The sequence below is a fragment of the Barbus barbus genome (assembly GCF_936440315.1).
Source record: "Barbus barbus genome assembly, chromosome: 16".
Classification (NCBI taxonomy): Eukaryota; Metazoa; Chordata; class Actinopteri; order Cypriniformes; family Cyprinidae; genus Barbus; species Barbus barbus.
The window spans coordinates 27,554,432-27,581,828 of NC_136744.1; the positions used below are offsets into that span (position 1 = coordinate 27,554,432).

The window sequence follows — 27,397 nt, forward strand, 5'->3', positions numbered from 1 at the left end:
ATAAAAAGACACGCATTTCCACAATTTTTGTGAAGTACACGCACCTTTCCGTGTTGTGATGATGTAAACCCTTTTTGTGGTTTCTGTTAGCGACGCGAAGTCCGATTCATTTCTGCGAAACGATTCTTTCCCACAGTTCGGTTCAGTGATTCGGTTCAAATAACCAATTCTTTGTCTCATTAAGTCATCTCGCTGTAATCAAAATGCGTGTGAAAGGTGGGATAACATATTAACCTGATGTTTTGGTACGTGTCTTACACAACTGCGCGTTACTTAATGTTTTTATTAAGTTTTAATATAAAAGGTAATAGTCTGTTAACAATTTTGATGCTTTTAAAATAACATATGTTTAATATAACATTATAATTCATAAATATATATTAAATATATTAAAATTACATAAACAGCTTTTACTGTTAAAAACAGATGTGTCAGCATTTGTAAAAAAAAAAAAAAAAAAATCATAGCTGTTATTTAAGATCACATTGCATACAGCCTATGACAAAAATAAAATACAATCAGTCAATAATAATTCACAAAGAAAAAATGGGGTTTATATGTAAAGTCAAATTAAATGGAGGTGTAAAGGAGGGTCTCTGGTGTAAAGGTATAATGGAAGTATAGATATACTGCTTTGCAGAAAAGCGGAAGTTAGCTGACGTCATTGTGAAAAGGGTCTATTTATTAAGATTTTTAACAGATTTGAAAGAAGTCTCTTTTGCTCACCAAAACTGCATTTATTTGATCAAAAATACAGTAAAACAAGAATATTGGGCAATATTATTGAACTGTTTTATAATTGAATATAACTTAAAATGTAATTTACTGTGTTCTGCATCATTACTCCAGTCTTAAGTGTCACATGATCCTTCAGAAATTATTCTAATGCTGATTTGCTGCTGTTATCAGATTTGTTGTCATTGATTTCAAAAATGAAATTTAATTGTTAGCTTGGTGAACGAGTTTTGGAGAATTTGATGTTTCCCTATTCAAAGAAATAGGAGATTCGCTTGCACGCCCAAAAGGCATTTCAAAGATGGCCACTGAGTGAAATGACTTGCCTTAAAGGAATTGGTACAATTTAAATTCACATCTTGCACACTTTAATGCCCTTTGAATGGAACGTATACACTACCTTCCAACTGGAATAATGGTGGAATATGCTGTGAAGTCTTCGCCACTTCGCAGGGCATTTACGGTCGAATAGAGCAAACGTCTGAAGTGATAAGCGATACATGCAAAATGTGCAGAGCGGTGGTACGTGAGAACTGGGATTGAGAACCACTGCCTTAACCAACTGCAGGGTGCCAGTGACTTAAAGTCAGTCTGTCTCATAAACCTATTAAATGAGTTTGAAAGATTTTGAAATTTAGCACAGAAGCATGTGGACTACATTTTTGTGCATTTTAGAGCTTTTCACAGAAACAGCTACTCACATGTGGAAGGATGGGGGTGAGAAATTATGACAGAATTTTCATATTTGGTGAACTTAACTAAGAGTGTAAGGGTGCAACAAACACAAAGCTGTAAACATGTGCAATAATCCAAAAGAGGAATGCGAACACATTGCATTCAAGCTTTTTAATTGCAAAGCTGAACAAATGATAAATCTATCATATGTGTGGGACTGTATGTACATGTTTTGTACATGCAAATCATCCTCTGCTAAAATGGAAACTGTGGTGTTGAGGAGTGGCTTAATAAGTTTATATAAACTTTCAGATTTTTTGTTTCTCATTCAGAGTTCTCGGTTTGGACTCTTCACATCATTGCTTGGGCTGTATGTAAGTTCACCTCCTTACTTTCTTGCTTTATTATATTTAGAGATTTTGCAGTATAACCCATAAAGAAACATGATAATACTATGATTTATAATGTTTTTAATCTAAAAATTCTAGAATTTTAATTTATCTTGTAGAGATGCCTAAAATGTTTACAAGCAAAACTTCACAGAAAAGATGGCTTTTTCAGGTGTGTTTTATGAACAAAAACTCAAATAGTTTAATCAACTATTAAAGCAATATTTAGCATAGATTTTATTAATGTGTTTTATTCAAGTATATTTTTTTCTGGATTCAGATCTGTGTCATGTTCACTAGCCAGTATTTTCATAGACTCCAGCCTAATTTTAAACACATTAGGAGAGAAGCATAGAGCTGGCTGACATATTTGAAACTGCATTTCAAGTCTCTAGGAGCTCTGCTTCCATTATTGTTATTGGCTTGGGATGAATAGGAATTAGACATATTAGAAATGTCTTGGTGTGAAACTTGCCTGTTGAGTAGCATTTGAAAATGTAAGCATTTGGTTAGAGCAAAAAAAAAAAAAACAATAAGGAAAAAATAAATGAAATCAAAAAGGGTTTATGCTGTCATAAAAATATTGATGCTGTTTATGAACTGATATGCAGTATACTAATTCTTCACTTATAATTAAATAATTCCTATGATTAATTCCAATAATAATCTCAGTATTACAGCACAGTATCACACAAGCCATGATACAAAGTTAAGGAAACTAAGCAACCGAAAGCAATATATGTCTTCCTCAGATGTAATGTTAGTTCTGTACATCAGCGTTGGGTAAAACAGCATTATAATCTCCTTTGAGGAGAAAGCTGATTACATGTAAGCTACACAGGTAAACAAGTAACAGCGAAGATGTTGAATTAAACGTAGCCTACTCATAGGCCCTGATAATCATAACTTCTACTTACTGCTTAATTGCTCCATTTCTGCAAATTATTTTTTCTGAATGAATGACTTGCGCCAATGGTTGTTTTGTGTGTGAAATGTTTTGAATTGAAATATTCACAGTTTAAATAAACAACTATGTTAAGTTTCAGTACCTAAAAATGCAAGCCCTGAAAATACAAGGCATTAAAATGCAAACACTGATAATTCAATGCATTATTTTTTCAGTAAGTGCAATTGAACATGCTTTTTTTGTTTCAAAGACATTTGTCATTATTTTTCTTCCATAAAATTGTCCCAAGAAAACATAGCTTACAGCATAAGCAGCTTGTGTCTACTCAGAAGTGCATCCAGGTGTCATAGCATCTGTTGCTATTTGGTGTAGCTGCACTCGGCCGTCGATGTGATGCACCCAGAATCTTGATTCCAGGTAGAGGTCTGCATTCCTGAATAAAATGTAGTAGCGGTCGGTGACTCCGGTGCAATTTTAACGGGAGCGGGCAGTCTAACAATATCCCATTCCTGACTTCCTTTCAGAACAGCATATCTGCGCTGTACTCATTCTTATCGACCACTGGTATAGCTTACACTCAGGACTATTATGCATGCGCTGCACACATGGACCAGTGCTTTCTGCTTCATGCATTTTATTTGCAGGGTCTGTGCGTGCAGCATGCCCATAACAGGCTGTACCGGTGGTAAATATAATCTTAAATAACAGATTTTGTATTTATTTTTAATTGTTATTCTCTGCAACACTTTTCCGACTGTGTTAACAGCAAAATGTTAAACGAATTTTGTATTTTGACAAGATAAATAAAAATAACAAATAGGAAAAAAATGTTGTACAACCTACATTTTTTTTTTCTCTGCGACACTTTCCTATTGTGTTGACAGCAAAAACTAATTGTATCTTGACAAGATGAATAAAAATAAGAAATATAATATAATATAATGTAATGTACAGACGTGGTCAGAATTGTTGGCACCCTTGGTAAATATGATCAAAGGTGGCTGTGAATATTAATCTGCATTGTTAATCCTTTTGATCTTTTATTTAAAAAAAATCACAAAATCTAACCTTTTATTGGAGAATAAGAATTTAAAATGGGGGGGAAATATCATTATGAAATAAATGTTTTTCTATAATACACATTGGCCACAATTGTAACGGTTCGTGGTTGTAGGGAAAAGGCGCACGACGAAAGGTGAAAACAAATGAGGACTCTTTAATCAAAATAGCTTCAACGCCCATAAACACTTAGTTAACTTAAGATCTGACAAACATAAAAGGCAGAACTGAGGACTTATAAAGGGAGAGGAACAAACAAGGAAACAAGGTCGAACACAGGTGATGCATATAACTAATTAACAGAACTACACTGTAAAACTTTACTGTAAATTTACAGGCATTTTCTAACAGTATTATACTGTATTTTTATAAAACAGTAGCATTCTGTATATTTTACAGAATGTCTGTAAATATACAGAAATTTTCTGTTTTCAGCCCGCTAAATTTGTAATACAGTACCATACTGTAAACGCATTGCATTGTGGGATATATTTATTTCGCGCTCAATTCAAATGTGATGTGATCTCCAAAGAAGAAGAAATGTGAACAGTGTATTACAGGCAAACTAGATTCGTCAGCGGGAATTAATTGAACAAAATAATTATTCGCGTTATTAAGATAAGCCAGTGGTTTGTGAATCTGTGCGTAGATAAGCTTTGTGAGCTTCGTTTCGCGTTTCAAGCGTTAGTGCCTGTGACGCAGCAAACAATGGACGACGCTGCCTGAGCAGACGCAGAGATCATTTGTCATCTGAATCATCTAACCTGTGCCTGAGATGATGCTAATCGACTGGAGCATGAGAAGATGGATTAATGTTCGACTAAGTATCGATACGGTAAGCTTGTCTTTTTTTCATTCACATTTCTACATTGTTTCCACGCATGGTTTGATTTTGGGAACGTTAAACTTAACTTAAATCCCGAGTTAGCAATTCACTTGGGTAAAATTGGTTTTATATTCGCACATTCACAACATTCACATATTTCCGCGTTCAATAACTTTCTAATTATTTGTGCAATAAAGTTATTTTGGCGGACTAAGCCAGAGCGCGCACACACACGTCACACACCGGATGCGTGCGCGCACTCAGATCACTTGGACATGGTTGTGTACAAGAGGTAAAAAACTGTATAAATACTGTTCATTTTCTCACACAAACCGCTCGTTTCGTGTCTTAGGCCATCAATGTGTAGTTACGATGGGGAATTGTTTAATTTGGATTTCTCTGTGCATGTTCTTTTTCCCTCTTATAGAGACAGTGGCCTGTCACCTGCCATTATATGACTGACAAGCTAGAACGATTTGACCTAAACATATCAAAATTGGATCTACTGAAGAAAAAAAGACACCTACATCTTGGATGCCCTTGGGGTAAGCTGATAGATACCAAATTTTAATTTCAAAGTGAACTATCCCTTTTAAGATGTTTATGCACACCTTCCTTTAATCCAACAATCAAAAACAACTTAAATAGCAAATAAGACACACATTCACATGACCTGCTTCTGATTATTATTTTTTTATTATTATTATTTTTCAGGCTGAACAATCTGATGAAGATCCGGTGCTAATGTAAGTGCTTCCCATTTGTAGTCCATGTTAAAAAATGTCAGTTCTATGATCGTGCTTTTTAATGTGTTATAATTTTGCCAGCACATGAAAATCCATAGTCATGTTCCTAATGCTTATTTCAAAAGTAGTATTCCTGATTGCTTCCATGTCTTCCATGGTCCTACAGCTGCTCCCACACTTGCAGAAATTAGATGGTCTTACCCTTCAAGCAGATGTAAGTAGAGATTACTTAAAGCATGTTGCAAATAAATGTGATTTGTTATGTCTTGGTTCTGTTAGTGATGGTTGTGCTGTCTTCTTAAAAATTGTTTCAGGTATTCACCACTCAATCTGATGTCCAGCAGTCTCTACATTTGCCAGAGAACACAACCTATAATTCTTGGTAAGTAAACAGTAAAGGTTTAGTACCTAAAATGAACATCAAGTCATCATTAACGCTATGGAAGCATATGGGTAGCAAAATTCAGTTTGAAATAATTTCAAATTCAGTTAGTAATATGCAAAATGGCAATGCATTTCTGTATTTTAATTGACATTTTACCCTAAATGTGCAAAGTTTAGTGCAAAATGAAAATGGAAATTCAGTTATATAATTTACATATGATATTTTCTACAATTGTGCATCCTGTTGCCAAGCCCTGCCTTGATGTAGCCTAAAGATTGACAGGTCGGGGGTGTGTTGCATTTTCAAATACATTTCGAATGCATTTTCAAATCCACATTGACTTTATATTCATCATGGGGTATTAAATGAAAATGCAATTGAAACGTCTTATATATGAGTGTCAATGCATTTAAGAAAAATAAAAGATATTTTAAATTACAATTTTTCTACCTTTTTACTGCACCTTTGGATCAGAATGCATTCTGAAATTACAATTATCATGTGGTATTATGATGTAAAAACAGTTTTTGCTTGGACATGTTAAACATCTAATCAATTTGGGTAATACATTTTAATTTCCATTTTGCAACTTATAAAGCATTAAAATATGTTTTTAATTTGTGTATTAAAACTAGTGTAGGAAATGGCAAATGTAAATTTTATAATTTAAATAAAATTTATGTGATATACAATAAAATACATATGTGCACTAAATATTGCACATATGTATAAGAAAATGTAAATTGAAATATATCACCATTTTACGTATTGCATTTCAATTGAATTTTGCTACCCATATGCTTCCATGCACCCTGGTGTTGTTCTAATGCCCTATGACCTTCTTTGTTTTTTGGACCACTAAAGGAGAATAATGCAAAATAAATAAAAAAAAGCCTGCTCACGCTTGTCCATATAATGGCAGTGATAGTGACCAGCATCAAGATACAATAGTATCACAGAATGTTCACATGCAACATGTCATGTATTCTAAGTGTTCCGAGGGAATGCAATATTGTTTAATGAAAATCCTGACACTGACATTGGTCTTTTGTGCTCGACTGTGCATTCATGAGATACTATTATTATGCAGTTCACAGCTATAGTTGTGAACCCTGTAAATGGGATTTCCCTGCACATATTTCAGATTTAGTTTAATAGTTATGTTGAGTTGAACTATGTATAGACAACTAAACAGAACTGCAATGGAACCCACAATAGTTTATTTGAAGTATTTTCTTTCTTTTTTTATTTTCAGGTCAATCTCTAAGCAACCAGCGGTAAATGTTGAGCAGCCCAACTTTGTCTCTGGCCTTGCAGTGCTGTTTGTATTATTGTATGATTTCAACCTCCAGTATCAGGAAGAGGTGGCATGCACCCTTGCGACTGAGGTTAGCATATTTGCCATTGATATATATATGATAGAGTGAATTGTCACTAACTTGTTTTGACAGTATTTGTAAAGTACTTAAGTATATTTTAACAAATATTTTATACAGTTGATTAAAGAGCTGAATGACATATTGCATATTTAACATTATCATGTAGTCATGTAATCACATCGTAAGTGTTGCAATTCTCTGTGCTGTCTCAAAGAACTCACTTCTGTGAGATGCTGTGTGTGTATGTGTGTATTAGATATATATATTAGACATATACATAATGTTCACTTTTTTTCTTTTCTGTCTTTTAGATGCTTTCTCGACATCAGCCCTGCATGTGCATCAAAAACCAAGAAAGGAAAAGTGACTTACAAGAAGACTGGACATGTTGTGTAAAAAAAGAACAGTACTGTAAACCCACAGGTTTCCTCTCTTCTGAAAGACTTATAAAAAATATATTTCTGAAAAACCTTTCCATTCTTTAAAAGTAAATAAGATTACTGTATTTTGAATTACTTGCTAATTGTTAATTGCATTTTACATGTTTTATATTTAAAAGAAAAAGGAAAAAAAAAACTACAGCTGGCATTTCAGCCAGTAAATTCATATAAGGCAATTGCCTGGTCTTTTCTTCAAAATAAATAAAATGTTTTAAAACTCAGAAAATATTATTTTCTCTATTTTTTTGTGAATACTGTTATGAAAAAGTATATTTTTAATTTTGTAAATCCAAGAGTACTGAAATAAAAGCAGGATTTACAGTATTCCCTGTAAAGAGCACAGTGTAATACTGTAAAAAAAAGTTATATAACAGTATAATACTGTATTTCATAAATACAGTACAGAACTGTAAATGTTGTGTACAGTAGTAGTACTGTAAAAATACAGTATGTGGCTGGCAACCCAGCTGCCAGTATTATACTGTAAATTTACAACGAAAAGTTTTACAGTGTAATACTGTAAAAAAAAGTTATATAACAGTATAATACTGTATTTCGTAAATACAGTACAGAACTGTAAATGTTGTGTACAGTAGTAGTACTGTAAAAATACAGTATGTGGCTGGCAACCCAGCTGCCAGTATTATACTGTAAATTTACAACGAAAAGTTTTACAGTGTAGGTCAGAAACTATAACAGGAAGAACCAAATAAGGACAAAAAGGAAACTAAACAAACAGTTCTGTTACAACAATTAACGGCACCCCTTTATTCAATACTTTTTGAAACCTCCATTTGTCAGTTTAACAGCTCTAAATTTTCTCCTATAATGCCTGATGAGGTTAGAGAACACCTGACAAGAGATCAGAGAACATTCCTTCATCCTGAATCACTCCAGATCCTTTAGATTCCCAGCTCCATGTTGGTGCTTCTTCTCTTCAGTTCACCTCACTCATTCTCTACAGGGTTCAGGTCAGAGGACTGGAATGGCCAGCAGAAGCTTGGTTTTGTGCCCAGTGACCTATTTTTGTGTTGTTTTTGAGGTTTGTGTTTGGATTATTGTACGGTTGGAAGTCACTTTTAGATTTTTTATCTGTTGGTATTTGATAGAATCCATGATGCCATGTGTCTAAACCTCCAGCACAATATAGGCCCACAACATTAAAAATACAGCAGCATATTTCATTGTACACATGGGGTACTTTTTTATGCCTGTGTTCTAGGGCTGTGCGATTAATCGAAATCGAATCGCAAAGCCTGCGATGTGGACGCGATATTACTCTGTTCCAGTGCATTTGCATGACTGCCAGCCTTGAGTGGCAGTCTTACTAACAAATAGAAGTGAGCGCACCTCCGTTCTCCTCGATCAGCACTGCTTTAGCCAACTGCGTAAATGCCTACTATTTAAAAAAGGTCAGATCGAAAGTTAGGCAAATTAAAACTAAAGAAAAACGTATGTAACTCCAGCTTCGAAACGACAGACAACGAACAAAAAAGATAATTTGCAAGAGCTGCGTCACAACGCATATCACGAGCTCCCTTATCGTTTCTGCTTTCAGTACCGGAGAATAAAAGATACATTTTTTGATGTTTTTATTAGTAGACTTCATGAACGTTATCTTACACATTTTATCTCCCCATCAGATTAATTTGAAATAAATGTATAATGCATGTCTCTAATTCAGAAGACCGCACACACAGCCCGTGTCTCTGAATACTTGCTCTCTGCCCCAGCGGAGTCTCCCGGACGAGCCGCACACGCAGACTGTCTCGTAATGCTCTTTTATACTCACGGTCTCGCGCCCGGTTCTGCTCCGCAAGTCTCTCACGAGCGCATCTGGCAATATGGACGTGGCTTGACGCTTGAATTTCACTTGGATTAAATGAAACATTCAGCTCATTTCCCACTTGTTCTTAAAATCCCAAATACTTAAAAATGAATGAATCAGCCCGTGTAACATGTAATACTTTTAAATACACTTAACTTATTTTTTTAAATTATTATTTACTTGATAATTTTAAGGCAACGGGTTTCCTCAATTTTTCTTCAACTTATCACTTTTTACAGTGTATGGAGCATTGCCCATCTGGGCTTTGTTAGTTGCTACACTTCTGTGCAGTGTTACAAATCTGTAAGACCGAAATTTAATTTCGGCAAATGCTACTACATGCATGCATGCTGTACTGGTGTGCATTTCATTACATTTAATCTGACTCATACTTGTGGTTTTGATGAGCTGATGGCCTTCATTTACACAAGTAAACATGAAGTGAACCATTTTGAACAAGGCCCTCCTGTGGTAAGGACATAAGTTGCTGTTGGTCAGTAACATACACAAAAACGGTAGCTCTCACATCTCAATCTGACAATTTTTAAAAACATTCTGTTTGATATTTTCATACAAAATAGGAAAGATCAGTGGAAAAATGTGAAGATCTCAGTCTCTTTTCTTTATTTTTTACATGCATATTGTATTTGCAATTCTGTTTGGTGACAAACTGTGCAGAAGCTTTTAACCTCATTGGTTGCTTTTTTTAGAAACAGGGAACTCAAGCATGGGGAAGGAGTGGGGATTACTTGGTGTCCTTGTTCTGTCATTATGCTTTCTTGTCAACAATGGCCAAAACATTGGTACGGACTTCTTGTTGATCCTTCTCAGTCTGTACACAAGTGGTCAAAGTTCTAACTAAAATTCTTCCATTTGCCCTAGGCTGCAAAGAGACTGCTCAGGCAGACATTGTGCTCCTTGTTGACTCATCTAGCATTGCAGCGAGTGATTTTGAAGACGTTAGGAAGTTCCTCCATGCTTTTGTGGACAGTTTTAACCTTACACTTGACAATGTGAGAGTGGGACTTGCCCAGTTCAGTGATAGACCATACCAAGAGTTCCTGATTGGTGACTATTTAGATAAGAGAGACCTGCACCAAAAGTTGAATGGTCTCATGTACCGTAGAGGAGGCACCAACACTGGTCAAGCCCTGACTTTCATCCGTGAGAATTACTTTAGTCTGGCCAGAAAGAATGTTCCTAACATTGCCATAGTCATCACAGATGGAGAATCAAATGATGATGTGGAAGAACCTTCCCAGAGACTACGAAACCTGGGAGTTTCCATCTTTGTCATCCGGGTGGGAACAGGCAACATGGAAAAACTGCGTGCCATTGCTAATATCCCACATGAAGAGTTCTTACTCAGTATCGACAGTTATCAAGAACTGCAAGGTCTAAAAGAGAGTCTACGCAGCAAAGTGTGTTTTACTGTAATGCTCCAGTCAGAAGGTAACAGATTTTATTTGGTATGCTTTTCTATTTGTGTCTATACTATGGGATTGTTAATCTGATTTGATATTGTAGCTGACGGCTGCATGATTACAGTTTAATCTCTAATAGTATCGAACTTGGAAGTAAAGTAGTTCATAAAGTCAATATGGCTGTGCTCTTGGGAAATGTAAACACCTCTTGATGCTTTATTTTTCATTCATTTAGCCAATGTATTGAATAAATACCTGGGGTTATATTTGTTTTCTTCTAAAAGAGACAAAAAGTAATCAGATCTAGCAGTTTTTAATGCTTTTCTGTAGGAGAGAGTATTTTCCCACCAAGCAAAACGAAATACCTCTATTTTGTTTTCCTCCAGCTGCGCTCCATTTTCCGGGCTGCTCTCTTTAGGGCCCGAGTGTGCTCATTATACCACGGTGTTGGACTCTTTTCCTTAATCTTCCTTAAGCATAAAGGAGCAACTGTATCTAAAGTGCTAGAAAACTGAGATTCAATAGTTTCTGTTACATCAAGTTTTTCTGAGCTGTTAGATATGCTGAGGAATTGAGATAAATCAGGAAGATTACTTACAAAGCAGTCTTTTGTGGTAGAAGTGATGGTACTTGTAACAAGGAGTAGAATTGACAGTTTTAGCTATATGGAGTACACACGAGACAAAATACTACTACTAGCTTTGAGTACCATCATATTATAAACTACTATCTGCTGTTGTCTGCACTCTGGTATGGGACAGTTTATTGATTTATTGTTTAGATGCAAATAATTATATTCCTTTGTTTCCATTCTCTTCAGCTTTTTTGCCAAAATTTGCTGATCTCTTCATATTGGTTGATAGTTCAGCATCAAGACAAGAGCAGCAAACAATAAGGAATTTTCTCTCAAGACTGGTCACGCAGCTCAATGTAGGAAAGGATTTTAATCGTGTCGGCTTGGCTCAGTTCAGTGAAAATGTTAAAGAAGAGTTCCTGCTAAATACTGACAAGACCAAGAATGAGATTGTGTCATTTATTCGCAGCCTGACACTGAGGCCTACAGGGGAGCGCAGAATTGGCAATGCAATTGAATATGCTCATAAAAATTTCTTCACTAGTGCCACCGGAAGCCGTGTCTCTGAAGGATTTAAGCAGTTTCTGTTAGTCATTTCAGCTGGAGAATCTGCCGATGGTGTCGTCCAAGCATCCCGCACAATCAAAAATGATGCAGTGACAGTTTTTGCTGTTGGCTTGAACAAAGCTGATGCAGATGAGATGAAATACATTTCTAGTCAACCACACAGCTACAAGTTAGTAGGTAACGTCCAACAAGTGCAACAGAAAATTAAGTCTTCCATTGATACATGGGAAGATGCTGCTGTCGCAGAGGGTGAGTGCATGCATAATATTCTATTCTTTCCATAAAACCTATAAACTTTTCTAATTTTCTCTTTTGTTTAGAGAACTTGGAAAAACCATTAAGTAGTACATAATCCAAAAGACTCTGGTTTTATAAAGTTCTCATGTCTTTTTGACAGAGGGCATGTTTGATGTGGTGGCAGATATTGCTTTTATTGTTGATCAGTCCAGCAGTATGAAATCAAACTTCCAACTTGTACGCAACTTTCTCAATAACACCATCAGACGTCTTGACGTGGGCGAGGAAAAGATAAAAATAGCTGTGGTCCTCTATAGTGACCTCCCTCGAGCTGATGTGTACTTCAACACCTTCAGTAATAAGACTGACATCCTGCGCTACATCAGCAGCATGCGATATGGTCGTGGTAAAACATACACTGGAGCTGCTCTCAAGTTTGCCAAAGAGCATGTGTTTACCAAAGCAAGAGGCAGCAGAAGAGATCAGCATGTTCAGCAGTTTGCTGTTGTTATCACTGATGGGAAGTCAACAGATAATGTGACCAGTGCTGCGGCAGCATTGCGCCGATCTGGCGTATCTGTGTTTGCGCTTGGTATCAAAGACACCAAGGAGGATGACTTGAGAGAGATTGCATCCTACCCACATAAGAAGTTTGTATTCAATGTGGAAGGCTTTGATAAACTAAATTCACTTTCAAGTATTTTGACCACAACACTTACCAAGGAAATCACAGCTTCCATCATACCTAGAGTCTCACAGAGCTTTGCGTTGCAAGGTTGGTAAGATGTTTTACTCATTTTCTTTTAGGTTACTGGCCCTAAAAGCACAGTGATGATAGAAAAAAAAAATCTAATTTTATATCTGAATATTCTAAATCTTCTTTCACTCCACTGCAGGTTGCAAGAAAACAATGAAAGCTGACATATACTTTCTTCTGGATGAATCAGGAAGTATATCCTATGAAGAATTTGATGAGATGAAGAACTTTACTAAGAAATGGCTTGAAGCATTCGAGGTTGGAAATAACCATGTGCGCTTTGGGTTGGTGAAGTTTGAAAGCCGTGTAACCACAGTTTTCCGATTACATGACTATAACACAAAAGCTGATATTGAAAAGGCAGTGAATGCCCTCAGAATGGAGGGAGGGGGCACCAGGACTGATATGGGGTTGAGAGAAATGATCCCGCTCTTCGAAGAAGCAGTACGAACACGTGGGGAAAAAGTTCATAAGTTCTTGATTGTCATCACAGATGGCAAGTCAAGAAGGACAGAAGAGCCGGTAGAAGTCCCTGCTAAACTTCTGAGAACAGAACAGAATGTCAGTATTTTTGCTATTGGTGTGAAAGATGCAGCTATGCCAGAGCTGAAATTAATATCTGGCAGCCCAGAAAGAACATTTTGTGTCAAAAACTATGATTTCCTCGATGAAATCAAGAAAGACATCATTACAGAAATATGCTCCTTTGAAGGTTAGAAATTCAGTTAATAGCATATATTTATATTGTATGTTTGGACTCTGATTTGCACAAATTGTTAATCAAATGGGTGATAAAATAATACAGTGCATGCAGATGAATGACTGTCAGTATCCAGTTGATCTTTGATTTTTTTTTTTTCTCCTGGCCTAAATAGAATTTGTTTCAAGATTGCTTTCATAGAAGGAGTGTTCACTTTATGAATTTCTTATTTTTAGGTTGTGAAGGTCTTTTTGCAGATGTTGTCTTCCTGCTTGATGGATCAGAAAGCGTTCATGCTAAGGACTTTGAAAATATGAAGGACATAATGGAGCTTGTGATAAATAAGTTTTCAATTGGACCGGACAAGGAGCATGTTGCGGTTGTTCAGTACGGCACAGACCCAAATGAGGAGTTTTCCTTAAATACATTTGATGATAAAGCTGCATTATTACAGGAAATTAAAAATATCAAACGGATGAATGGAAAAACATATACTGGAAAAGCTCTTACAGAAGTATTGCAGACTTTTGACATTTCTAAAGGAGGACGATCCAATGCTCTAAAGTTCCTGATAGTTCTTACAGATGGAGAAAGTTGGGATGATGTAGCTGAGCCTGCTAAAGTCTTGAGAGACAGTTCCATCAACATTATTGCCATTGGTATGAAACATGCAAACAGATCTCAGGTTCTTGCCATTGCTGGATCCCATGATGGAGAGTTCTTTGAAGACGCAGTTGCATCCCTAAACAAATTAAGCAATGATGTCCTTCTCAAGATCTGCAACACGGGTACGTAAACCAAATCTGAGATTTTTAGGAGAGATCACATCATGTCAGTAACTTCTGTTAGTTGATTAAAAAAAATGTTTTGTGGCTTTTAGTTGTGTTTTATCTTTTATCTACATGCTAGCGTACTGATAAAAGTGCACATATTTATAATGGTCTTTCTTCTCTATGTAAATGGACCAAAAGTACCGAGGACTCATTTTACACTGAGTACCTGTTCCAAAGTCCCCTTGACTGTACATTCGCTAAAAGCTTATCAGTTTCAATGTGTGTTATAGTAAAAACCACTTAAAATATTTGCAAAAATGTGTCTCCTGCCAAAGTTACTTTTCCAAATGACTTCTAACATTATGATATATCTTATAGAATGCATATATCTTTGCAGAATGCAAGACAACAGAATTGATTGACATAATCTTCCTTGTGGATGCATCTGGTAGTCCCAATAAAGATGGTCTTCAGGAAATGATAAACTTAATGAAATATACGGTGAGCAAATCTGTGGTTGGAGAAAAACGGGTACGATTTGGCGCCGTCACCTACTCTAATAACCCTCGTTCGGAGTTCACTCTAAATCAGTACTACAGTCAAAATGATATTCTGAGGGTTATCTCAAACCTCAAAGCTTCAGGAGGAAGCAGAAACACGGCTCGAGCCCTGAACTATGCACTCTCATTCTTTGGTGAAACACATGGTGGACGACGCGCAAAGAATATTCCCCAAGTGCTATTCCTGATAACAGACGGCAAGGTTAATGACTTAAGTGGTCTGGCAACATGGCCTGAATCGCTGGCAAATTCAGAGGTCAACTTTTTTGCTATTGGTACTGAAGATGCCGATGAACAACAGCTAAAGGAGATGGCGGGAAATAAAGGAAGAGTGCACTATGCAAACACCTACCAGGATCTGCAAGTACTACAAAAACGGGTCACCCAAGAGCTCTGCAGTCTTACCAAACCAAGTAAATCTTATTCTTCTCACCTCATATCAGTGCTGAGAACAAACTAGCTCAAATGGTAAACGCTACATTCATCAGTAGTGCAACAGTAGGTCAGCTGTTTTTAAAATTCTGAAGATTTTCTAAGAAGAAGCTTTCCTGTTTTATTGATGTTCATTTTTCTGTTTTTTATTTTTATATTTTTGTTGAATTTAGCATAAATGTATTTCTTCACCTTTAGTGCTGTCCCTCTAATTAAGTTAATTTGTTCATAAACACTTTGTTCCATAAATTGTTCTGGAAATGAACTGAAGATCTATGTAAATGTAGCTTCTGATTAAATTGTCTTAAAGGAATGAAATATATTGTATTTAAATATATGTTGACTACTACATTTTGTCAGTAACTACTTTTAAGTTGACTTGAAGGGCCTGTTTCTGATGAGTCACTTCATGCATCTTGATTGATCAGATTGATGTCCAGTTATACCTCATATAAATACAGATATAAATCTGATCAACGCTTAATGATATATGGCAATATAATTAAATTCAAAACTATTTGTCCCCATATGGTGCTTACGGTTTGTATCTCATGGTTGCTTCTTCCATGATTGTTTCCCCACATGTTGATTGCTTATGTGGTCAAATTGCATCTTGTATGTGTCTTAGACCACCTATCTGTAACTATCGGTACAAATGCATGATCTGAAGTGATCAAGTGTATATAGTCCCTTAATAATGAGAAGCTTATGGCCAGCCAATCTAGAGTTTCAGTGTTGCTTCCCAGAAGTGTCCATTAATGTTGTCCTAATGTTTTTTTTTTTTTTTTTTTTTTTTTATATCTGTTTCTAGTTTGTGAGATGGAGGTATCAGACCTTGTTTTTTTAATTGATGGATCAGAGTCAATTAAGGATCTAAGTTGGAATACTCTCAAACAAACCATGATTGACATTGTGAAAGAGCTGGACATTGCTCAAGACAAATGGCGAGTGGGTGTTGCCCAGTTCAGTGATAAATTCCTGGATGAATTTCACCTGAACAGCTACACTAGTTTTGCAGAAGTGGAGAAAGCTATAAATGACATTAAACAACGGAAGCAGGGCACAAGTACTTGGGATGCCCTGAGAAATATTAGATACTATTTCACGAGAGAGAATGGATCCAGAATAGATGAAGGAGTCGCTCAGAATCTCTTGCTGATCACAGATGGATATGCTAATGATCTGAAAGACTTGAATGCATTAAGTTATCTAAAAAACAAGAACATAAAAATAACTGTTATTGGGGTTGGCGGTGATATAAAGAGAACTGAGCTGCTTGAAATAGCTGGATCACGTTATCAGGTCCTTATTGAGACATTCGAAGGCCTTGAACTGAAGACAACCATAAGAAAAGTGTTACATTTACTCTGTACAAGACCAGTACCTGATGAGCCCACACGTGGTAAGTGACTATTTTTTTAATATTTATATTAGTGCTGTCAAACAATTAATCATGATTAATCGCATCCAAAATAAAAGTTTTTGTTTATATTTATATATGTGTGTGTACTGTGTATATTTTTTATGCATATATAAATACACACACATGCATGTATATATTTAATAAAAAACTTATGTTTTTATGTTAAACATATTTGTATATCATATAAATTATATGAATATAAATATATACATGTAAATACTTGTAAATATTAAAAAAATATGTACTGTATGTGTGTGTATTTATATATACATAATAAATATACACAGTACACACATATATTATGTAAACAAAAACTTTTATTTTGGATGCGATTAATCGCGATTAATCGTTTGACAGCACTAATTTATATATTATATTTATTCATAATTAATTATTATTTTACATACCAAACACTCTACATGTAAACTCTGTTCCTAAACCTGTTGATCTGCCACCTGCTTCCAAATGACTCTATTTATTATATACCCTATGAACTGCTGTCTGATGAGGGAGCTCAACAGAGCAATAGTTAATAGGAAGATAGAAACTAAATTTAACGAGAAATCATCATTTAATTTAAATTTCATAAATTTTTCAATGAAAGTACTTTTTTTACTAAACATACTATAACTTTTAGAACTCAAAGAACCATGTCAAATAAAAAACTTCCACAAATCTCTGACCTTATACAGATGAATACATTGAACATATGACCATGCACATGTGAACAGTTCCATATCTTCTATCTTGTCTTTTATTTTCACTAGGGATGTGGATGTTAACTGATTAACCGAGCTTAACGATTTCTTAGACTAAAGCCATCAGTTAATTTACATGCTTTATTTCAGCATTTGTCTTTTGCTTTATATTTTTAGAAAGGTGATTCCAATTGCTGTTGTTAAAATATATATTAAAAAAGCAGTTATCTGGAGAAGTGTGACATCCGCTATTCGTTTAAAATGAATTGATCGAAATGTGCATCCATAATTTTTGCAAATTTGGAATTCATTTTAGCTAGTTTCTATGCCCTGAATAGACACAACATTAATATCCATAAAATTAATTTTCTTTTGATCAAGTGTAGATTGTAGAAAATTAAGCAATTTTGGGAATCCCTTACTTGTTAAAAAGTCCTCTAACATGGTAATATACTGAGGAGTATACATATATAATATGTATGCAATTGCATTAATGATAATGATGAATAATATTTAGTCTTTTCCCTTTCTTGAAGATTGTGACCCATTGTTTTGTTTGAACAGATTGCGATATTGACATTGCCTTTGGGTTTGACGTGTCCAGACAAACAAACACGCAAACTCTGTTGATGCCTCAGGTGGAGCAATTGGTTACTGCAGTCATCCACAGTATCTCTACCAAGCGCAATGTGTGCTGCGTCAAAAAGGACAAGATTACAACTAGATTTGGCTACAGGCTTGTGTCTGAACGAGATGGGCGTGTTCTGGATGATTTTGGCTTTGAGAAGTACAATGAGGATGTGGTCAAGAAAGTGATGTTATTGCAACCTACGGTGCCCCTGGCCTTCAACAAGTTTCTGTTAGAGTCCTTCAGAGAAATGTTTGCCTCCTCCAAAGCCAAGGCAAAGGTCGGAATGTTTTTGAGATATAAAATTGACCATCAAAATGATTGCCAACAATGTACTATATTCTTTGTGTTAAAGGCAGGGTAGGTGTTTTGGTTCAAAAACATTTTTTGTTATGCTGGTAGTCTCTTCACACCCCGATAGAATTCAATAAGTTAAGTTCTAAATTTATTTATATGTATTTATATCGTCTGAGGAAGGCGTAGGACCATAAAACATTCGTCCAATCAAACTGTTTGGTCCGAACATTACGATAGGCTGTCCTGCCTGCCTGTCAAAATATGTATTTGAAATGAAAGTCATTTGTATGCTCTAATATTTCATTATTGTAATTCTGTCAGGACCACTATCATCAAAGATGACTGACAATTAGCATACCGTTTGGATTGGCGGTAAGGTTCTGTTCTGGGCAAGAACTCCCTACGCATCCATGCAGTCAGTGGTGTAGTGGAGGGTATAAGCAGGCATACGGCATATACCCACTTCTTTATAAGTCGCCTTTGCGTATACCCACTTCTAAATCCCTTCTGATGTGCAACATTCAGTAGTGTCCTGCATTAGCCCAAATCATGACAGTCCACCACATAAATAGCTAATCCAATCGCATGTGAATAAGTGCAAATATACCCTAAAAACACCCTGTAAAAATGGTCAGGACCGTGATGCCGGTTTGCTTTGAAATGCGCCCGCTCCTGAGAGGATGCCAACAGGGACAGAAATGCTGCATGCTCATGCGCGAGAGCATGTAAGGAGAGGCGCCAAACACCAATGACTCGTATATGGGTACAGTCGTTTTAGACACTTTCAAAACTGTTGCAACAAAGATGGAAATACAGTTTTTAAATACGTGAATTATGCTTTCATCTTTGTTGCCACCGTTTTGGAAGTGCCTTCTTCTGTTCTAAAGAAGGGGGTGTCCCAATACTTTTATCCATATAGTGTATGTACAAATCATTGGTGTTTGGTGATGAGTTTTTGGCTCAAGGTCTGCATTTAAAGTCACTACTCAGAAATCGGTATTCACACAGAACAATGCTGATAAATCCCATGACATTTAATCGTATGTTTGTGTTTAGGTTTTGATAATCTTCACAGACGGGCTGGATGATAACATTCAGGATTTAATAACGAGTTCTGAGAGACTTAAGCAAAGTGGTAAGTGATGTATTTGGCTACGTCCACATTAATCTGGACATATTTAAAAACAGTGAATAGGTTTCAAAATGCTCTCAGTCCACATTAGCTAATTCATGCATTGTCCAAAATTTGTTTGCCCACATTTAAATGTCTGAAAATGCTTAAATAAGCTTACCGCATATGCATAAAATGTAAGATCACTGAGATATACAGAGAGACTAGACATGAAAATGTATCACTTTGCTAGCTATATATCCTACCACTTACTGGTGCATCCAGGTCACACTTGAAATTGCTATTCTCAAATGCGCAATTGTCATTAAATTATCTGTAATATTTGCGGGAATATAATATTAAGAGTGAACAGAGTAACATTTACCTTTAACAACATTTTGAAAGTGAATAGCAGGCAAAATAACCATAGATATCTATGGGTACAATATCACATGGCTAATCATGCATAATTTTTTCGGATACCTCTCCAGTTGTGTGCAGAACATTATTGATATTAAAGGATATAACTGTATATTAGTTTTCTTTGATGGTATGTAGCTCACATGTTCGCCTGTGCCATGGTTTCCCTGCCTTTTTTTTTGTGGGACTTTTCTTCCACAAAAATTTTCAAAAGTCAAATACTGTGAACCTGAACCATTTCCTCTTCATTCACTCTGTACTAAACCCATTTGTGCTTATTTCTGATGTATAAACTAGGGGTCAATGCACTGCTGATTGTGTCTTTGGAGGGAAAACTAGATGGTCACCAGCTGGAATTTGGAAGAAGTTTCGTCGACCTGCAGCCACTGAACATCAACATGCTGAATTTAGGCAATGCTCTCATGAACCAGATTGTAAGTATCAAAACAATGCGTAAAGGCACTGTTCACTCATAATAAGCAAGGTAGCATTTTGCAGTTCCAGACTTTTTTTTCTTTACACCATCTATTCAGTCAAGAGTAGTCAGTTCTTTTCAATATTTTTTTGTTGGATTAACATTGAAGGACACTGACAGCAGCTGGTAAATTAGCCTGTAACTGTAAGACACAAAGCATGGATCAAATATAATGATACGTGAAGTATATGATTTTTTTCCCCTCCACTGTTTATGTTCACTTATGTTCAAAGCATAACTGACAGTTTTTGAGAATACTTACCAAGATGGGTATTTTGGCATAATGCTTTATGCATTTTTCCATTCAAACACAAGAAGACATGAAAGGAAAATCAATTCGTTATTTGTTTATTCATAGTTTTCACATGACGTCACAACCGTACAGGAATGCCCACCGGAGGGCAAAACAAGCCTTTCCTCCACTGACCGCCAGTTATTTTTATGAGATTTGCACAATGTAGTAATATAGTAAGACACTGATATTAAAAGGCCAAATTTAGTAAAGTTTGCTAAATTTCACATTAAATGTCTTCCCATAGAAAACCATTATAAAGAAATCAGTAAAGAAAACGCAATTTGGCGCATTGGATTCATTCAAAACTTGCTTTTTGTTCACATATCTTTGTTTTATTCTTTTGAGAGGTGATCCAAATATTTGTGGATTGGAAGCAGACAGAAAATTGAGAGGCATGTGCTGCAGGTCCATGGATGTGTAGCCCTCCAGGTCTTCGAGCCAGTCCCATGACTGAAAACTATGATTTGTACAATCATCAAATATTGATGTTTATTAACATCTTTGATTTCCAGGTGCTCTTGGCAGACTATAAATCACCACACAAAACACATTGTCGTTTACACAAACCATTACAAATGAACAAATGTTTAAAGTAGATTGTACCGTAGCTTTTATAGATGTGTTTATAGTTTTCAGGGATATCACCTGTCTAATTTTTCAAGCTGTTACCAAGTGACGGATACATAAAAAAATAGCCTAAAATTTGATTGGATGCATGACCTGCAACTTCAACAACAAAATACAAACAGTTTCACTCATTGTGCACCTTTCTCTCCCCTCAGGAATCAGTGGGACTGAGGCAATGCTGCGATGTACCTTGTTCATGCACTGGTCCACCTGGACCACGAGGACTCCCTGGAATCTCAGGTCAAAAGGTCAAAGCCCCTCAATTCTGATAATATATATACATAAGTGTTGTGGGTATACATAATTTCTCTTGCTCTGTGTATATTGGATATACATTTTCTCACGGTGCTTGACACATTGTGTCCTTATGTGAATGATAAATGAATTGTGACTAAAGTGATAAATTCAATTTGACTAAAATGAGGTGTCTTAGTTGGAAGGCAGCTTAATTTTTGAACAGCCTTTGCAACAGGAGAATGGCTCTGTCTTCACAAAATTCTGCCTATGCCTATGCAGGTTTCTGTGTCATTCCTGTTTTTCTTTTGTTATTTAGGGCTTTACTGGGCAGAAGGGTCATCCTGGATTTCCGGGAGATGAAGGTGGTATGGTAAGTGAAACTGTCAGCCTGATTTCTGATGTCACATGACCTTCACATTACATGTACGTAAGATGAGACACTCCAAGTGAATAGGGTAAAAAACATGTAACTAATAAATATCATCATACTTGACTGATAACGTTAAAAATTCTGTTTCTTCTTCTATGACGTTTTATGAAATGTTATGCTTAAGCAAAAGAGGCATTATCTAATTAAATAGGCACTAATTTGCATACATTTCTTGAACCGAAATCTGAATACTGGATAAAGGCAGGCTCAAAAGTTTTATTTGCTGACATATTAGAGTCAAACGTTTATACAGAAACGTTTTTGGATATCTATGATTTTTTCATTCCATGAATCAGAAATGGCTGCTAACAGCATTATTATATATTTTATATATAAACACCTAAAAACTTCTATACCCCCCCCCCCCCCCCAATTTTTCGAAATTGAGATTTATACATCCTCTGAAAGTTGACTAAATATGCTTTCCATCGATGTATGGTTTGTTAGGATAGGACAATGTTTGATACAACTATTTGAAAATCTGGAATCTGAGGGTGCAAAAAAATCTAAATACTGAGAAAATCGCCTTTAAAGTTGTCCAAATGAAGTTCTTAGCAATGCATATTACTAATAAAGATTAAGTTTTGATATATTTATGGTAGGACATTTACAAAATATCTTCATGGAACATGATCTTTACTTAATATCCTAATGATTTTTGCCATAAAAGAAAATTTGATAATTTTGACCCATACAATACAATACTTATTTTTGGCTATTGCTACAAATATACCTCAGCGACCAGGGTCATATATGGTCCAGGGTCACATATAGAACAGAATACACGTTTTATAGAGGATATATGATGTAAATGCTGTGGATAAACAGTCTTTCTCCCGTCTTGTTTCTGGCAGGGGGAGCGAGGACCACCAGGGCTGAATGGAACTCATGGATATAACGGTTACCCTGGAAAGAGAGGAATAAAGGTAATGTAAAATGATTATCATTGGAGATGCATGTCTTGATGTTGATTGTATCAGTGCAATGTTCTGCTTGGAATTTCTAGATTTATCTTAGTATGCAATATAGTACAGTATATCTTCATATACCACTTGTAAATAGAACTTTAAACTGGTACCTTTTCTGTTTTTACTTTCAAGAAGTAATCATTAAAAATAAGATTAACCATTCAATTAAATTGTTAATATAAAAGTAAAATGGTTTAATGTTTTGTTATTTGTTGCAAACATATTCATATATTAAGTGTGACTGAAGTCATTTTTTTAGGGATAGATAAATGCAACTTACATGACTATTACTAACTTCATGACTAGGAAATGTTATTGTCTGTAGGATTGGTAAACCAGATTATGTTTTACAACTGTGCTGAATAAAGAATATGTTTTTTAAATCTCATTTCAATAGGGATGGAGAGGCTACACTGGAAATAAAGTGAGTAACAGCAATTATTGTTCTATTTACTGGCTGTTAGAGCTATAATTGTACCCACTTTAACAGTTACTTTTGGGGCAAAAATATAACCTGAAAAAGACAAAAAAAAAAAAATTCTAAAGTGCTTTCTGAATGTTTGTTCTGTGGTTTTCTTCTACAACCACAAGTATTAAAGGTTTTTATAGAGTATAATTATCTTGTCACAGTCATACAAGACAAATTTACATACTATTTTAGACTATTTTCATAGAATCCTTTTGCAATTACAGAATTTTCTCCCTTGTTTTAAACATTAACAAATAAAAATGAGTGGAAATTTTGCACTGATGTTAACGTTTCATAAGACAGTTTATGGTCTATTTTTTTCCAAGCTACAGATGCTATTTTAGGGTCATAAACAAGTACAAGTACAAGTTTTATTTGTTCAGTGTTGTTAATTACTTCCCTAAACTTGACTGTAAGTGTGTGTGACCCTTTGACCTCTCTCTGACAGGGAGAAGTTGGGGAGGATGGGCTGCATGGAGTGGATGGAGAACAGGTCTCATCTTTATGTCCCTCATCTTCCTCTTTTCATCACATACAGTCACAGTATCAAACGAAAATGAATGTACTGTATTAAAATTGCAAATGTATGCAAATTGTGAATTTGTTCAAAAAGCAGTGCAATGTTTATCTATCCACACTGGAGGTAAAATTATGGCTAGAACAATGAAAACGTGCAATATACAGAGAAATATAAAATGCACAGAAAAGTAGAATTGATATCTCCCGTAGAAGGAAATCAGGCTTTCATTCTGTGCAAATCAGTTTGAGTTTGTTTTCTGTTTTTGTGAATGAAAATCAACACACACATAAGAAAACTCACTTTTGGTAATGGACACTGGTAATAAATGGATGCAAGAAAGTTTATAATACACATACACACAATTCAATCTGCATGGAAATGCAACTATTGATGTCCGATTTTGAAAATATTAGAAATGAAGTCCTACATTATACACACAAACACACACACACATATAAGTGTGAACACTTAGAAAAGTAGTAGCACACTCCTCCTTAGAAAACCACTTGATTTTAAAGAATCATTCATGAGTTGTACACTGATATTCTGTACTTGAAATATCTCTAATCATAAGTATGAGCAATAGTAATAGTATAAATAAATGTTTGAAGAATATCCATGAAGTGCTGCCTTCCAAACACACTGCAATAAATTAAACCCAATATAAGTGACCTATGAAACTGCTCAGTCGATCACCGCATTGTCACTGAATTAGTTTTTGAGTCATTTGGTTCACTGTACTCTGTTTCACTGGGTTGTGTGTGCAGGGTGATGCTGGCCTAAATGGGCTTCCAGGACCTAAAGGAGACCTGGGCAGTGCTGTAACTACATTATCACAGACACATTACAAACGCCTGATTTGATGGATCACAGCTGTCTACTTACTGTATCTGTTAATGTAAGCAGGAAAAAATGTGAAAACAACCCAGTGGCTTCCTCACTATGTTATTCTGTCTTTCAGGGAGTAAAGGGTTTCAGAGGGAGTCCTGGACCTAAGGGGCACAGTGGAGTGAGAGGAGATCCTGTAAGTTTTTCTCTGTGTTTATAGTTGTTTTTTGCCGTATAAACAACCTGACTTGATTTGTCTGTATATGGTTCTTTGTTAACAGGGTGCACCAGGAATAGACAACTCTGTTCCCGGTCCAGAAGGCGAGAGGGGAGCTACTGGGCTCCCGGTGAGCTTCCTTTTTTACACTCCTTGTGGAAGATGTTCACTCGATTTGTTTGTGTAAGAGCGACAGAATGTTTCTGTTTCAGTAGTGATGTGCCTTAAATCAGGAATCAGTTGTCTAATTCCATTCGTCCTGTGTTATTATGTATACACACTACTGTAAAATCCTCCCATGCAACTTTGGATTTTGCAAGCTGTCAAAGTTAACACATTCACAATGATTAATTATATACCGTATGTTTAACATTGTTAATTTTAACACCAATCACACATTTGTGCAATTTGACACAGACACACTTGTTACTGCTCCCCCTCTGAAATGACTTTCCTCCTTGGCTAATGTCACCAATCACTCTCATAATGACTTTTTTTTTTTGGTGAAAAATTCCAAATTAAGAAGAGAATAATTTATTATCAAAGGAGAATCAAGTGACCAAATCAGAAACATATCAGATTTAGAACCTAATTTTTCAGTGATGTGTGTGTGACCAGTATCAGTAAAAGTGTGTTGTGTTTGTGTTTTGTTGTCAGGGTGACCAGGGGCCTATCGGACCCCTAGGCAGACCTGGAGATAACGGTGATCCTGTGAGTATTACCTGTACTAGTACTGTAGTAGTTGCTAACTGTAACTGCAGTGGGATGGTATCCTAAGGTATAAAAGCTTAAAGGTCCATGTTTGCACCTTATTTTCCCCTAAATCAAGGGTCTTCAACTGGGGGTCCACAGTGGTACTGCAGGAGGTCCGCCAATTAATGTTTGATCACAAACTATTTCTTGTTAAACAAATTAAAACATGGGTAAACAACATCACAAAGTCAATTTTGATTATAAGCACCCTGAAATGAAAGCAAGAGCACCCTCAGTTGATATGATATACGAGACCCTGCTGGACCACAAAACCAGTCTTAAGTCGCTGGGTTATATTTGTAGCAATAGCCAAAAATATATTGTATGGGGCAAAATTATTGATTTTTCTTTTATGCCAAAAATCATTAGGATATTAAGTAAAGATCATGTTCCCTGAAGATATTTTGTAAATTTCGTACTGTAAATATATCAAAACTTTTGATTAGTAATATGCATTGGTAAGAACTTAATATGGACAACTTTAAAGGTGATTTTCTCAATATTTTTTGCAACCTCAGATTCCAGATTTTCAAATAGTTGTATCTCAGCCACATATTGTCCTATCTCAACAAACCATACATCAATGGAAAGCTTATTTATTCAGCTTGCAGGTGATGCAGAAATCTCAATTTTGAAAAATGGACACTTATGACTGGTTTTGTGGTCCAGGGTCACATGTTATTGGCTAAACAGATTTAGCAAATGCGACTGCAAATGTGAATAAATAACATTTAAAAATTTTAACAAATATAAAACAAAACAGAAAATAGTTATTTTAAATTGTAATAATATTACACAATATTACTGTTTACTGTATTTTTATCATACGAGACTTCAAAAACATTAAAATATCTTACTGCTCCCAAACATTTAAAGGTACCTGTGTTAATGTTTTGTGTTATGATGGTTACAACATCTGACTTTCGGTGTGGGATATTTAACATTTATTGCCTGGATATCCTTTTTTCACCCTTCGTGAAGTTTTATCCTTCAGATAACTTCTGTATTTTTTGTAGGGTGCTCTAGGAAGAAAAGGCCGACCAGGATTGTTGGTAATGTAGCATGAAAAATATGCAAAGATTCTGTTCTTTCAGTTCTGTTCTATTTTATATTATATTCTATATCATTCTTTTCTAATCACGTATGTAATCTACTCTTAATTCTAACATATTCTACTGTTTATTATATTATAGTATCCTGTTGTTGTTATTATTATTATTATTACTATATGTGTTATTTTGTAATCTATTCTGTTCTTTTCTCGTTTATTCCATTCATCTTGGCAACTGTTAAAGGGTGCATATGATGCTATTTGGTGTAACATGCTTTAATGTTCAAAAAACACTTAATTTTTAAAATACTGTACATTATTGTAGGTCTTCTATGCCCTGCCTCTCTCAAACGTGTCGTTTTCTACAAAGCCCCTCCTTCCAACAAGTGCAGTCTGCTTTGATTGTCCAACTGACCCAGTGAATAGTGATTGGCTGAACACCGCAAGCATGCGGCTGAAATGTAACGCCCCTTACTATAATCGCAGCTTCAGCTTTTATATCAATAATAACAAACACATTTTCACAAAATAAATAAAATACATTGTTACCGAAAAAG

At 35.6% G+C, this 27,397-nt stretch overlaps 2 protein-coding genes across 2 annotated transcripts in view; both read left to right on the forward strand.

The window, feature by feature from the left end:
* Positions 1–1,740: 1,740 nt before the first annotated feature.
* The window catches only part of LOC306882579 (collagen alpha-6(VI) chain-like), a gene marked incomplete at its 3' end in the record, with an annotated part of 40,588 nt that continues 14,931 nt past the window's right edge, over positions 1,741–27,397 (forward strand). The window contains exons 1-22 of the mRNA XM_079437298.1: positions 1,741–1,784; positions 10,080–10,172; positions 10,252–10,821; positions 11,614–12,183; positions 12,332–12,946; positions 13,068–13,640; positions 13,865–14,416; positions 14,799–15,374; positions 16,205–16,795; positions 18,079–18,422; positions 19,496–19,574; positions 20,268–20,404; positions 21,523–21,615; positions 21,921–21,974; positions 22,889–22,960; positions 23,400–23,426; positions 23,920–23,964; positions 24,759–24,812; positions 24,953–25,015; positions 25,101–25,166; positions 25,694–25,747; positions 26,806–26,841. Of these exons, the coding sequence (XP_079293424.1) occupies positions 10,097–10,172; positions 10,252–10,821; positions 11,614–12,183; positions 12,332–12,946; positions 13,068–13,640; positions 13,865–14,416; positions 14,799–15,374; positions 16,205–16,795; positions 18,079–18,422; positions 19,496–19,574; positions 20,268–20,404; positions 21,523–21,615; positions 21,921–21,974; positions 22,889–22,960; positions 23,400–23,426; positions 23,920–23,964; positions 24,759–24,812; positions 24,953–25,015; positions 25,101–25,166; positions 25,694–25,747; positions 26,806–26,841 (5,247 nt within the window). The 5' untranslated portion in view covers positions 1,741–1,784; positions 10,080–10,096. The remainder of the gene's footprint in view (positions 1,785–10,079; positions 10,173–10,251; positions 10,822–11,613; positions 12,184–12,331; positions 12,947–13,067; positions 13,641–13,864; positions 14,417–14,798; positions 15,375–16,204; positions 16,796–18,078; positions 18,423–19,495; positions 19,575–20,267; positions 20,405–21,522; positions 21,616–21,920; positions 21,975–22,888; positions 22,961–23,399; positions 23,427–23,919; positions 23,965–24,758; positions 24,813–24,952; positions 25,016–25,100; positions 25,167–25,693; positions 25,748–26,805; positions 26,842–27,397) is intronic.
* On the forward strand, positions 5,292–7,761 carry LOC306882767 (uncharacterized protein). The gene is made up of 4 exons (XM_079437640.1): positions 5,292–5,551; positions 5,652–5,719; positions 6,978–7,110; positions 7,413–7,761. The coding sequence occupies exons 1-4, from the start codon at positions 5,438–5,440 to the stop codon at positions 7,584–7,586; spliced, it is 489 nt and encodes a 162-aa protein (XP_079293766.1). The 5' UTR covers positions 5,292–5,437; the 3' UTR covers positions 7,587–7,761.